The sequence below is a fragment of the Marmota monax genome, unplaced genomic scaffold (assembly GCF_021218885.2).
Source record: "Marmota monax isolate L192 unplaced genomic scaffold, Marmota_monax_Labrador192_F-V1.1 WCK01_AAM20220418_F8-fsc00126, whole genome shotgun sequence".
NCBI classification, from domain to species: domain Eukaryota; kingdom Metazoa; phylum Chordata; class Mammalia; order Rodentia; family Sciuridae; genus Marmota; species Marmota monax.
Genome location: NW_026695245.1, coordinates 2,508,162 through 2,522,023, shown reverse-complemented (window position 1 = coordinate 2,522,023; position 13,862 = coordinate 2,508,162). Strand labels below are relative to the sequence as shown.

Here is a 13,862-nt window from a genome sequence, read left to right as displayed (position 1 = left end):
TAAAGACCCATCATTTGAAAACTGTAAAGGGAAATCCCATTGAAAAACTATTAATCAATTTTCCATCATGCTTTTAAATTTATCTTCATTAATTTACACAAACATCAGAAGTTTTGTTATAGTTGTTTTTAATGATTAGTAATGACAGTTGGAGCAACCCTTCTAAAAATTCTTATAATACTTTTGATTGTTGTATAATCAAACTTGTTTCCCCCTGGAAACAAATTTGGAGTCGAAAATGTTGAATTCCTTGTCATACAAAGTTTCACAATAGGAGAGCACAAGGCTAACTGAACCTAATAAATATTATATTATAACTATTTATGGAATTATAAAATACCATGAAGTGAGTATGAAATTAAAAACTCTCATAGTATAAAAACACAAATGAGTAACAAATATAGTGCAAAGTAATAGCAATTGTTATTTTACTGGTAGAAAAAGATCTGCTTGATAAAGTTTAATTGGCTGGTAAAACTCTTAGTGTTATTACTAAGTGCTTATCAAATTAAAAAACATAGGCAGTAACCCCTAAGGAATTGAGGGATAATGGGACAATATGAATAAGTGACAAAATTATACTTTTATTTCAAGCCCATGTAATAAATGCAAAATCCTAAAACCATTGGCCTGGAATGACTTCAGAGCTCTCTCCCCAAACCACTTTTATGAAGATCTATGGAAAATTTGGTAGGGAATAAAAAATGATTACTGAATTCTTTACATGATCTTTATGATTATGATTATTTCCAGGCTGTTGAAACCATACATAAAAAACTATTTTATGGCAATTTAAATTATTTATGTTTCCCTATCACAAAAACTCCCCACTTTAGATTTTGATACAAAGATGCTTAAGCAACACACAGCAGTGCCATTACCATAATAACTTCTGAAATTAAAACCTGTCTAAAACTCTATGGAAAGCTAACATCCAGTTCATTAACCATTCCTGTTAGTTTTCAATAATGCAAAAATGATTAGAAGTTTAATTTGTTAATCACCTGTGTTTTGACTGGCAGTAGATATATAATCCTCTGCAGAAGTCTAAACTAGCCCTTGCAGAAAATAAAACGTGCTAATGCCTTATCAGATCTAATAATAGGAATAAAAAAAATCAATCATGCCTAGGTAATCCATTGATGTCTGAACAATTAATTCATCTCTAATGCTGTTTAATTATATAGGCACTGATATACACAAGTCAGAGAAAAATCTATCTGTAATAAGGTGTAGAGTGTCACTCACCAATCATGTGATTTGCAACATGAACCTGTATGTCCCATTCATTGTAGAAAACCATCTGACACTTGATGCACTGATAGGTCTTCTTCTGAGAAAACAAGTATAAACAGAATTACTTAGACACATGCACATCTTATTTTTGCTTGTTTATAAAAGAAAAATCATACTCAGAGCATTTTTTCTGAGATGCTGATTCCACATATTTTGCAAACTATCTTACAACAGGTGCTGGGTGATTGGACAGATTTCAATGAGTTTCTAAGACTTTGTCACTTGATCTCAACACCACATTTTCTGTTGCAAACGTTTAGAAGAAACAGAAACACATCATTACAAAATAATATATATTTTTAAAGATTCTTAAAGAACAGAAATTAGCACTAAAAGAATCTGTAACATGTGAATGAACAGATCAATATCTTTGAAGACTAGGCACAATTTCATTCTGACAAAAATAATGGGTGTTGCTGTTTCTAGAGAGCTAGAACTACAGTGGCTAATAAGTTAAGATTTATGGAATGTGACTAAGACATTTGGAGATGATGATATTTTAGCCAAAGTCTGAAATTTAGATGACATTTTAGAAGTTTCAAAGGACAAGCATTTAAATATATATTTTCTTCTATAAACAAATCACATCGTAGTGAACATTTAACACTATTTTATTACTCTATACAACAGTCCTATAAAGCAGTTGGAGCAGAATTTTTTATTATAGTTCTAAGAGTGTAAATGATGACACTAAGGCCCAGAGAAGTATGAAAATGTGCCTGATGACAGTGTCACACAGCTGGAAAGACAAATAAGATCTCTTAATTCTAAATGCTAGGCTCCCTGATAAAAGCAGCCCTTATGATTTCATATCTTTATTACTGAGTCCCAGTTCATATTAGATGAACTCAATAATAAAGTATTGGTTATGCTTTCCAGAACACAGTTACAGAAATTCCTTTGTGATGAAACTCAATATTTACAATTAAAAAACCATCTCGAAAAGCAAAATAAACCATTATGAAATAATCCATTTTGATAATCTCCCAAATGTGAGAAAATTACATTTGTAAAATCACATGACATTTGGTTATAACTATTCTTACTAAATTATCAATTCATCTACAATCATCTAAAACTATTTTACTAATGATATTAATAGTAAATACTGGTCTCCTAAATTATAATTAATTTAAAGAACTTAAATTCTTTAGGATATAAAAACCTCAAAGTTAAGCCCCCAAATTAGGATCCTTTAATTTGAGATAAAAAAATTATCAATGCCATTAATATAAATTTTTCCTAGTTATTGTAATTTAACATGGCATCTTTTTCCACAACCACAGACAATATTCCATGCAAACCATAAAAGTACAGGTATATTTCCAATGGAAGCTGTCTAAATAATGTAATGGTCTTTGTACATTAGGCATATTGTGAATTGACTGTGCTGAATCTAAATCTAACACAGACTTCAAACACCCTGACAATCACCAAAGAAGATTTACTACACCGAGCTGTTTATAAGATGCTTTTGATGGTGACATATAGAGCAACATGTGTTGTGTAAATAACATCTATCCCTTTTTTAACAATATTTCCCTTTAGAACTAGTTAGAAAATATTTCTTACTCCCTGATGACCTACATTATATATTGTTTATTAGCATACTTCCAGCATTATTCCTGATATGTGACCTTGCTGAAAAACAAAGAAACATAAACTTAATGGCTAGTCTTTTCTCTTGTTAGCACAGTAAAACATACAATATGTCTAAAACTGTCTCCAAAAATGATGACTGATGAATATGTTGGCAGAATATACTAGGACCTTTTTTTCCCTCTCTCTCCTGTCTAATAATAAAGAATAAAATCACTTGAAAAGCCAAAATAATAAAATACCAGCACTTACTACTATCTTCACACTGAAATGACACATTTAAAGATCTATGTATGTAAGTTTTCTTTTATCATCAGAAGAAAACGTTCTTGTCACTACTGATAATTCAAATTCTCATTCTCTTTACCCTTAAAAATTATATCTAAAATGCTATATATATTTTTTTCTACTAACAAGGTCATATTCTTATCTATGAGCTCCTAAATTTTCAGCTTGATAAGAATTTAATGTGATCAATAGCAATGTACCAGGATTTTAAAGCATTGCAGCTTGAACTCTACCTCACCAGGCCTCTCATATTTCCAAAAAAAAAAAAAAAAAGCAATGACATGCCAATTGGGATGTGTTAAGGAGTTTCTTTTTAAAGCTATGATGTAAAATTCATTTTCACCTTCAATTAAAAAAAAAAGATAATTCTAAATGACCTTTAAAGCATCCCTCATTATAATTATAGATTCTTAGCAAAATATTTGAGAGACCCCTGCACACCTGTACACTGCCTTCTAAGTAAAGGGACTGTAGCCTCTGGACAGTGTCAGCCTCTGGACAGTGTCAGCTGTGGAAAGCTCACTTAGAAGTAAATCCACCTCAGCTCTGTAGAGCTGAGATTATGAGGGGATTCGCTCTAATTCTAGGCCCAAATCTGCTTTTCCACTACTTTCAACCATTGGTCTTAACATGGGGCTGTGGCTATAAAGGGCTGTTGAATCCCTTGTCTAATAGGACAGTGACATTAACCCATTTTCAGGCTGAAAATAGGGGCACCGTGCATGCGATGCTTGGAACAACCTTCCAGGAGTCTACCTTCCTCCAAGTCCATGTTTTAATAAATAGAACCACAAATGCAGCCCCAAATCTAGGTGTGACCCGACCTCTGAAGAGTACAAGAGGACTGAGGACTCCCTTAGGACAATTACTCCCATTTATATAAAAGACAACAACAAAAAAAGTCAAGTGAGATCATTTCTTTTAAAAGCAGATAAAAGTAGAAACAGAACTTCCATTGTTTGGGCCCCAGATTGGCCTTCATCAAAGATTAGGTTGTCAATTTACTTGAAATGCTAATTTAGTACAATTTTTAAAAGAGACTTTTTTTTCATTAGCCTTTTTAAATGTGCTACTTGGGAGTGGGATTGTCATTTCCTGATTGTTCTCTTTTGTTTTCTGATACTGATAGATGTAATTATCAAGGATACAACTTTTTCCCAGCACCTCATTATTTTTGATTGATTTTGAGAACAATTTAAATGTGCCTTTTTGACATTCTTGTTTTCAGTTATACTCTGGGTAAGGTACTCTGAGACTTTCAGAAAAGAGCATCTCATAAATTAAAAAAAATTATTAAGGAATTTTAATAATATATAGTTTTTTAAAATTATTCTGATTAACCCTGTCCTTCTCCATTTGATCTATATTCTATATGGACTTCACATTTAATCTCACTGAATTAAATAATGATAATAATAATTAATTTAAAATATGAATTTTAAAAAATTACACTTTGTTGGTGTAAATTTAATTTTTTTAAACTAACAAATGTGTAAAAATATTCAGTGAATCCATAGTAATCCTTAAAAACTGAAAAGACAACTAATTTCCGTTATCACCATTAGAGGCAACTAAAGTTAATTTTTCTGAAAAGTGGTCATCAAAGGATCAGAAGCATCTTGCTTTTTCAGAAGGAAAAGCACCTCACACCTATTTGATGAGGGAAAGTTCTTTGTAGAGGAACGACAGAAATGATGATAAAATTAGAAATTCATCATTTCTCAATGCCAAAAAATCCATAAAATCATTAATGGATGCTGCTGAAACTATTAGGTGAAAGGTTATTTGGAGGTACTCAAATTTCATCCCTTGATCACTGCAAAGAGAAAGATGTACCTTTACAGTTAATTAGGCAAGTGGCAATCACTCAATGCAGAATATTTAGCTTAATCATACTAACAATGGAGTAATCTGACATCACATGCCTCTTGAGTCTTATCTAAAATGTGTACCTGAATTTAATCAAGCCCTTCAACCTAACAAACCAGTATCAAGCAAACATATAAATAGAGAAACAAATATTACTATGAGAATAAAATAGAAATCCAGAAAATTCTTCAAGAGAACTGGTATGTTGTCTGCAAAAAGTCAATGTCATGGAGGACAAAGTAGAGATGACTCTTAGATGAATGAAAAATATTAAACTTCTAAATGTCATGTGTGGGACCTGACTTGGATAGAGAACAGGTATCAAAAATTTTTGAGGCTTTTGGGGAAATTTAAATATCAAATGGTTATTGGGGGCTATTAAGGAATTACAGGCAACTTTCTCAGATGTGACAATCACACTGTAGTTATGTGGATAAACATCCTTTTTGTTGGGAGATGCATGCTGAGTATGTAGGGGTAAAATGGCATTATGTCTGTGATTTACTTTCAAAAGATCCAGAATAAATAAATAAGTAATATATAAAATACATATGACATATACACATCATACATGGAGAAAGCAAATATGGCTGCATGTTAACAATTATTTAATCTAGGTATATTTGTGAACATTTTCACACTAAAAAGTGAGTAAATGAAAATGGTAACTTATAGTATATAGTTTTTTTATGCTAAACCCAATCTCATTAACCCCACCTATACTATTCATTTTATATCCCCCCCAAATAATTTGTGCTTAGTTGTTAGAAGTAGCCTTAAAAAGATTTTAAAATTTTATGTGTAGTCTCTTTTTTTAAAACACAAATCTAGTATGTAAATTTTAAGAGGTCAGGAACATAGCTCACAGTCATTTCTAAAATAAAATACAATAACTTTTCATAATTGTATCATACTTTACAGTCTATAAGAACTCATATTCACAAAACTCTCTTGCAACAAGGCTGTAAGAATAGATAAAGGAAGAATTATTATCCACATTGACAGATTAAGTGACTTGTCAAAGTCATACTGGTTGTGAACACCACAACCAAGGCCAGGATTCCTCTCTGGCCTCCCTCCCACTGGATTTTAACACAGTTTATACTCTGCTCATTTGCAGGTAAATTTACAATTGCCTTTTGGAAGCATTTTAAAAGGAGCCTTTCCTTAGAATTATGTAAAGCATTGGTCTTTGACAACGCCCAGAGACAGTGGGGAAGTAGCTCAGGATGGTGAAGGCACTGTTTCTGGTCATCTGGGCTTTAGGCTCCCATTCCCAGTTGCTTGACTGAGATCCATAGGATAGATCTGGCTCCCCAGAGTCCCTTGGTCTATTTTCCTTTTTGCTTTTAAGGTTCTGTAATTTTATTTCAATATTTTTAACTTTGTATACTTATTTGTCCTGCTCAATACTAAAAGAACAATTCCAATCTGAGGTCCCATGTCTGTATTTAAACTCCCAAATTTTCAGCAATCAAATTATTCAGTTATTAAGTCTCTCTCACAAACTCTCCATTCACGTCTACCAGAACTCCCATTAGACAGACTGGAGCCTTCCCATCCATCCTCCCTGGATCTGAACAGCTCTCCCGCAATATTGGAGTTGCTTGTTTCTCTGTGTTCTAATAGAGGTGAACTCTGCCCTCTGACAAACCATTGGTTCTCTCTGTACTGCTGTCCAGTCTAGTTTGTTTAATCTAGTAATGCTTTTATTTCAAAGACTGTTTTTCATTCATAACATTTCTAATTTTAAACATTTGTCCCCCACCCCTGCTTGGATTTGCTTCAAAATTATCACTCTTAGTAGAAATCACTCTTGAATTATCTTTCTAAGTGTCTAAGCATACTCTGTCAGATCTTTCCTTTTGTGTGGGCTTTGCTAGAATTAGGTTCATTCACATATTTTGGAGTCTTGGTTTGAAGCCCATTTGTAGTGAAAGCTTTTCTTCTCTGTGCTCATTCCTCCCTTTCCAGTAGTTTTGCCTGTTTCTATGAGGCCATCCCAGGCTGCTGGACCAGAGCCTCTCAGAGGGGCATTTCCTGTGCACCTGCTGAGCTGCAAGGATAGAAGAGACACTGCACATTTAATCACAGGCACAGCACGTAGCTAATTCAGTTTTAAGTCACAAAACTGTGACTCTGTTCCTATTCTTTTAACCCTCCAGCTAAAAACCCTAGTCTCAAGTAATGGTCAACAACAGAATTTTTTTTTTTCCCCCTCAGTCTCTTGTCATAAGCAAGGAAGGGCCTCCAGGCCCTGCTTTATTTTTATTGTATTTATTTGTGGTGCGTGGGATGGAACTCAAAACCTCATACATGCTAAGCAAGCATTCTACCACTGATATATACCCCCTGCTACCCAGGCCCTGGTCTAAATAGTGAATTTGGCTTTGTCTCATTGGGATGAAACACTAATTACCACTTCCTGTTGATAACAGCCTTGATAACCAGTTGAATTTTTATTTGTTTAAGTATCTCAAAGATGAAGAACTGTTCGGAGTTTGACTAAGTCCACTTGGTTTTCTACTTTGTTATTTTATCTGTCATTGCTGTATGTTTGGAACATCAAAGCATAATGTTACAGAGCCATTTTCCCAGAACGTGCCACAGCCCCCAGCTCCCTCTCAGTCACCAATCCCAAGCTTGGGCAATGTCTATCAAGGTAAGTCTGGTCTCAAACCCCATCAGAACCCTGAAATTAAGATGTTTTAAAATTATGCTATAAAATATTCATTCCAACTCTATCCAGCAGTCTTAGTAGGGAAGAAACTTTAGAATTTTCTTTCTGCAATTAGTTGCTATTTAGTGGCTTCATCATTTAGCTGTGTGAAAAGTCATTTAATGACTGCGAGTATTAGTTTCCTTCCCTGTAAATTAAAAATAATAAAACTTACATCTCAGAGTTATGTGAGAAGCAAGTAAGAATTATATAAAAGTGCTTAGTACTGTGCCTACTATGTAGCATGCTGGCATTAAAGAGTAACTACCTTTATTACTCTTTACTTGACAGGTTATTATGGCAGTGGAATGAAATATGATAAGAACTGTCTGGCACGATAAAGATGCTTGTCAAAGGTTAGTTCTCACCCTTTGGAGTGGACCATAGAATCATATTAAAATTTCTTTCAACTAGACTCCACTGATTTATATTTTATGTCAATTAACAAGGGTTAAATAAATATTTATTTAAAAAGCCTTAAAAAGTAATAGCATAAAGAATATCATAATTTGGTGACAGGGTGGGGGGATGGAAAGGAAGAGGAGGAGGTAACTGTGTATAAAGGTTCAAACTAGGTAGAGGGGGGAAAATCTGTTTTCAAGGTTTATAGAAACATATATTACCATTCCAAGAATGAATATATTAATTACAAATGAAATATGTTTAGCATCAGTAGTACTTTTACTTGGCGGTATTTTATTTTTTTTTTGGCAAGGAAATGGATACTATATATGAATGGAAGTAATTATCCGGCAGCTTTTCACAAATACTCAATAATTTAGGCATTTTACTAATAGCCTAGTCATTTTCCAAATGATTTTATATTAGTATGAAAATAAGTCACTGAACAGAGAGAGAAAAATGAAATGAAAGCTACTAATAATGAAAAGCCTGACCAAATGATACACTAAAAAATGAAAGCATCAATGTTCTATTGTGTAGTCTAGAGGTAGTTAAAAGAAGGATACCATTGTCTTACTGATGTGGCTAAGGTCCCGAAATAAAGACTACATAGCACAATGCCTGGCTCATGGTAAGATCTCAATAATCAAGAAAAATAAATGCAATTCCTACACTCAAGGAGTTTCAACATAATTAGGGAAAGAAAACACACAACATTAAAATGCCACAAGTATTTTGCTTAAGTGACATGGCAAAACAGCTCAAGATCAAGTGCCTATGACAGTACATGGTGAAGAGAAGATAGCTAAAACATGACAGAGAGCCACACATTAATATGGTCTGGGAGAATCAGGCAAAGCTCCCTGGGAGTTAATCTAAAATCCAAAATGGGAATAATTTTCTTGAGCTTACAAAGTGCCTACAAGATGCCAGGCAAGTAGCTCACAGTCTGGTGAGGCATTTGGTGGAATGAGGAAAACAATACAGAACAGAAACAAGATTAAAGAAGAGTGCTTCTGGCTGAGTAGACAGGAGAAAAAGGAGAAGGACAAAATTTAACTAGTTAAAAATGGACCTTGAAAAAGATATTTGTTCTAAAGGATGAGTTGTAATTTTTTAATGGTAGTAAGGAATAAAAGAATATTTATTTAAGCATATTTATTGTTACAAATAAAATCTAAAATCCATAAAGATATACATTTAAGTTATGACTCATCTTGAAATTAAGGAGTAAAAACAAACTTTTAAAAAATCTTTTCTTGGTTTCTCTTCAAATAGTAGATAAAACAGTATTAAAATATTTTGTTTCCAAAGGTTTCATCAATAGTCAAAAACCAGAAAATAATGGAGACTTCAGGAAAATCTGACAAGTATTCTTTAAAAAACAAAACTTAAGAGTAAAAGATGACGTCATTTCCATATATTACACCAAACAAATCTCATTTATTACCTTGAAAACCATAATGAATCATTTTAAAATATAAAATCAATAAAAAATTTAATAAAACAATCATCGCAGGTTCAAAATTGTCTCCTAACAAATTTGCTTCAAAATTTATCTATGTACTTGAACTTGATGTTTCACATTAAAAACTGATTTTGAGCCTAAGCTTTCCATGGAGAGAGATGCCTTATTAGGCTGACTTCTTCATCTCCACTCTATTGTTTTCCTTAATTCACATTTTGGAGTTTTTCCCCAAGGGAGCCAGCTTGTGTCCCTTATTTTTCAGGTCACTAAGACCCTCCAGGTAAGATCCCTTCTTCTAAATGATCTCATTTAATGTTAGGGGTTCAGGTGCTGTTCATCTCTGCCTTGGCAAATCCACCTGAATCAAATCTCTTATAGTGTTGTCCAGAAAGTAGGAAGTCAGTATATTTCCCTTACTGCCTAACCCATGGACAATCTGATGAGCCATCTTACACCCATCACCTCCATTCACAAGGTGCTACCTACAGCTGCCTGGGTCTGCCAGCAACGCTCCCTACCACCATGCCTGGCCCTAGAAATTAGTGAATTGAAAGAGACTGAATAACAGACTAAATGAATTATATAATAAATTCAAGGAAAAAAAAAATCACCAAGCACTTAAGTTTATGTGTGTGTGTGTGTGTGTGTGTGTTAGGATGGAATTTGCCTCTAATTACACATGGCTATACTACTTCATTAGGTCTTAGTTTTAAAAAGAAATTTATGATTCATAGTAAATTCCAATTAGCTTCCTACATCAACTGTTTTGTAAACATTCCTTGATTTAAGAAAGATAAAACTTGGGAGTAGGTTTGTATTCATAATAGCTGCCACTCTGACTGGAGTAGATGAAATTTTAGAGTAGTTTCGATTTGCATTTCTCTGATTGCTTGCAATGATGAACATTTTTTCATATATTTGTTGACTGACTATATATTATCTTCTGAGAAGTGTCTGTTCCTGTCTTGGCCCATTTATTGATTGGGTTATTGAGGATGTGGGGGAAAAGGTACACTCATACACTGCTGGCAGGACTGCAAATTGGTGCAGCCAATATGGAAAGGGGTATAGCGATTTCTTGGAAAATTGGGAATGGAACCACCATTTGACCAAGCTATCCTTTTCTCCGATCTATACCCAAAGGACTTAAAAACAACATACTACAGAGGCACAGCCATATCATTGTTTATAGCAGCTCAATTCACAATAGCTAAATGGTGGAACCAACCTACATGCCCTACAATAGATGAAAGGATAAAAAAATGTGGCATATATACACAATGGAATATTACTCAGCAATAAAAGAGAATAAAATCATGGCATGATTTTATGGATGAATTAGAGAAGATAATGCTAAGTGAAGTTAGCCAATCCCAAACAACCAAATGCCAAATGTTTTCTCTGATATAAGGAAGCTGATTCATAGAGGGGTAGGGAGGGGGAGCATGGGAGGAATAGACAAACTCTAGGTAGGGCAGAGGGGTTGGAGGGGAAGGGAAGAAGTATGGAGTTAGAAATGATGGTGGAATGTTATGAACATTATTATCCAAAGTACATGTATGAAGACAAGAACTGGTGTGAATATACTTTGTATACAACCAGAGATATGATAAATTGTGCTCTGTGTGTGTAATAAGAATTGTAATGCATTCTGCTATCATATATACATAAAATAATTAATTAAAAAAAGATTTGGGGTAATAAAATAGAGATTTCTATAATGACTCTTACTAAACAAATCCAAGGAGGAAAGGAAGAAGTCAAATTGTTTCTCTTACAACAAAATAGGGGCTAATTCCCATATCAATTGTTTCAATCATATACTGATTATTTTCATCTTAAAAGTCATTGAGATTTCCCTTCTTTCTTGCAGATGGCAAGATCGGGAACTGTGGCTGGTAGCTTTGGGGAAGGCATATTTGAAAAGGAGAAATAGCAGGCCCAGGTGTAGTATGTTGTCTCACTTTAGAGATCTCATTCTGAAGATTGGTAGCAGTACTATTTACAATCTTACTGTAAACCAGGAGAAATTTTTGTGAGGCAGACAAAAAAATATTCCATTAAGAAATATTTTCTTTTTTCTTTTCTTTTCTTTCCTCCCTCCCTCCCTTCCTTCCTTCCTTCCTTCCTTTTCCCCTCCTCCTCCTCCTCCTGGCAGCGGGGGGGGGGGGGGACACCAAGGATTGAACTCAGGGCCACTTAACCACTGAGCCACATCCCCAGACCTTGTGTTTTAGTTTCTCTTTTGTTTAGAGACAAGGTCTTGCTAAGTGGCTCAGGGCCTTACCAAGTTGTTGAGGCTGGCTTTGAACTTGTGATCCTCCTGCCTTAGCCTCCCAAGCTGCTGGGACTACAAGCATGTGCCACCTCACCCAGGAAGAAATATTTTCTTAAAGTATATAATTCCTGCCCTAAAATCAAGTTGAGAAGCTAAATAGTTTTTATTAACCCTTCATAGAACAGTTTTTATCACATATTAGATCATAAAGGTTTTATTTTGATTCTCTTATAAGTCATTACATGTTTCATCCTTTCAACAAAATGAATCTATCTCTCCAAAAGGCTGGAAATTCTTTAAGGGTAGGTGCAGGGCTTGGCCTTATCCATCCTGCAATGCAAATCATCATTCTTTACACCTGATAGGTTAAATTCGTATGGTTCATACCTGTCTGTTGTAAAATAAAAACCTCTACTTCCTCCTAATTCTCTTGAGATGGAGTTTCCTGTGGACTCCTGGTTATTCTCCTTTGTTTATATTCCTAATCTATCTTTCCAATTTTTCTTCTATCAGAGGAATAGTTCATGTTCTGGCAGTTTTGTGTCTTATCTACAATATATAATCCTTCTTATTTTGATCATTTCAGTTACCCATGTAAGTGTCCAAATTACCCTTGTCTTTTGTCACTTTTCTCTCTAGTGAGATAGCCTACTGCATGTCCTTCCACTCTTCACAGTCCTTATTTTGCTTCCTTCTCCGGACTTTATCCTGGGTTCTGCCTTCTCTCGTCCATCCCTTCCACTTGAATAGCCTTTCTACTGAGGCATGTCAGACCACTCTTAACTTTTCCTTCAAATTGCTTCTAAAACCCACCTGCTTCAACAAACTGGTTAGCAATTACACCCACACAGTGCTGTGGGGGTTGACTTAAGTATTCCACTTGTTTGTACTCTTAGTGTAACTTTTTGGGACAGAGGTGTGCTTCCTTCAGTTTACCTACTTTAAAGCATTCCGTACAGTTACAATGTATATATGGGATGTATAATGGGAGGGTCCTTTTAACCTCTTGAGTTAACAGAAATTATCTGGATTTTTCAAATTTTTCTTCATTCTTCATTCCAAAAATATATTTTCATAAAACAAAGAAAAAAAATTGCCACAATGTTCTTCATATTTACAAAGGTAATAGTACAAGTATGTGTGTGTGTGTATATATATATATATATATATATATATATATATATATCTCAGCAGACTATTAGAATAGCAACACCCCTCTCAGCACTGAGCTAGGAACCATCTCTAGAGCCCAGCAGCACTGGGCTAGGAACCATCTCTACAGCACCTGATATGGTTTGGATGTGAGGTGTCCCCCAAAAGCTCACGTGAGTGACAAGGCAACTTAAAGTTCCAAGAAGAAATGATTGAGCTGTGAAAGTCTTAACCCAACCAGTGAATACTCTCCTGATAGGGATTAACTAACTGAGTGTTAACTGGAGTGGTAGGGTGTGGCTGGAGGAGTGGGGCATTGGGGGCGTGGCTCTGGGATATATATTTGTATCTGGCAAGTGGACTCTCTGTCTGTTTTCTGGTCATCACGTGAACCGCTTCTCTCTGCCATCCAATTCCACCATGATGTTCTGCCTCTCCTCTGGCCCCCAAGCGGGGGGGAATCTGCTGTCCAGGGACTGAGACCTCTGAAACTGTGAGCCTCCAAATAAACTTTTCTTTCCCTAAAATTGTTCTGGTCAGATCTTTTAGTTACAGCAGCAAAAAAGCTGACTAAAACAGCACCACCTCTCCATTGCCACTTCCTGCTCCTGATGGCTCCCTTCTTTGAGGGTTCTTAGTTCTCAGGGTACACTTGTAGCATAAAATTCACTTACCCAAAATGCCTCAGACCAGAAGTACTTCCCATTTTATATTATTTCAGATTTTGGAATATCTGTTAATATTAATGAAAAATTTGGGAGATGGGACCCAAATCAAAATACAAAATTGAT

General features: G+C 34.8%; 1 protein-coding gene across 3 annotated transcripts in view; it reads right to left on the bottom strand.

The window, feature by feature from the left end:
* Positions 1-13,862, bottom strand: part of Znf521 (zinc finger protein 521) — a 277,616-nt gene that overhangs the window by 122,526 nt on the left and 141,228 nt on the right. For 2 of the 3 annotated variants that reach the window (XM_046433475.2, XM_046433465.2), the window contains one exon: positions 1,249-1,333. In XM_046433475.2, the coding sequence (XP_046289431.1) occupies positions 1,249-1,333 (85 nt within the window). The remainder of the gene's footprint in view (positions 1-1,248; positions 1,334-13,862) is intronic. The other variant, XM_058578274.1, reaches the window with a different exon arrangement.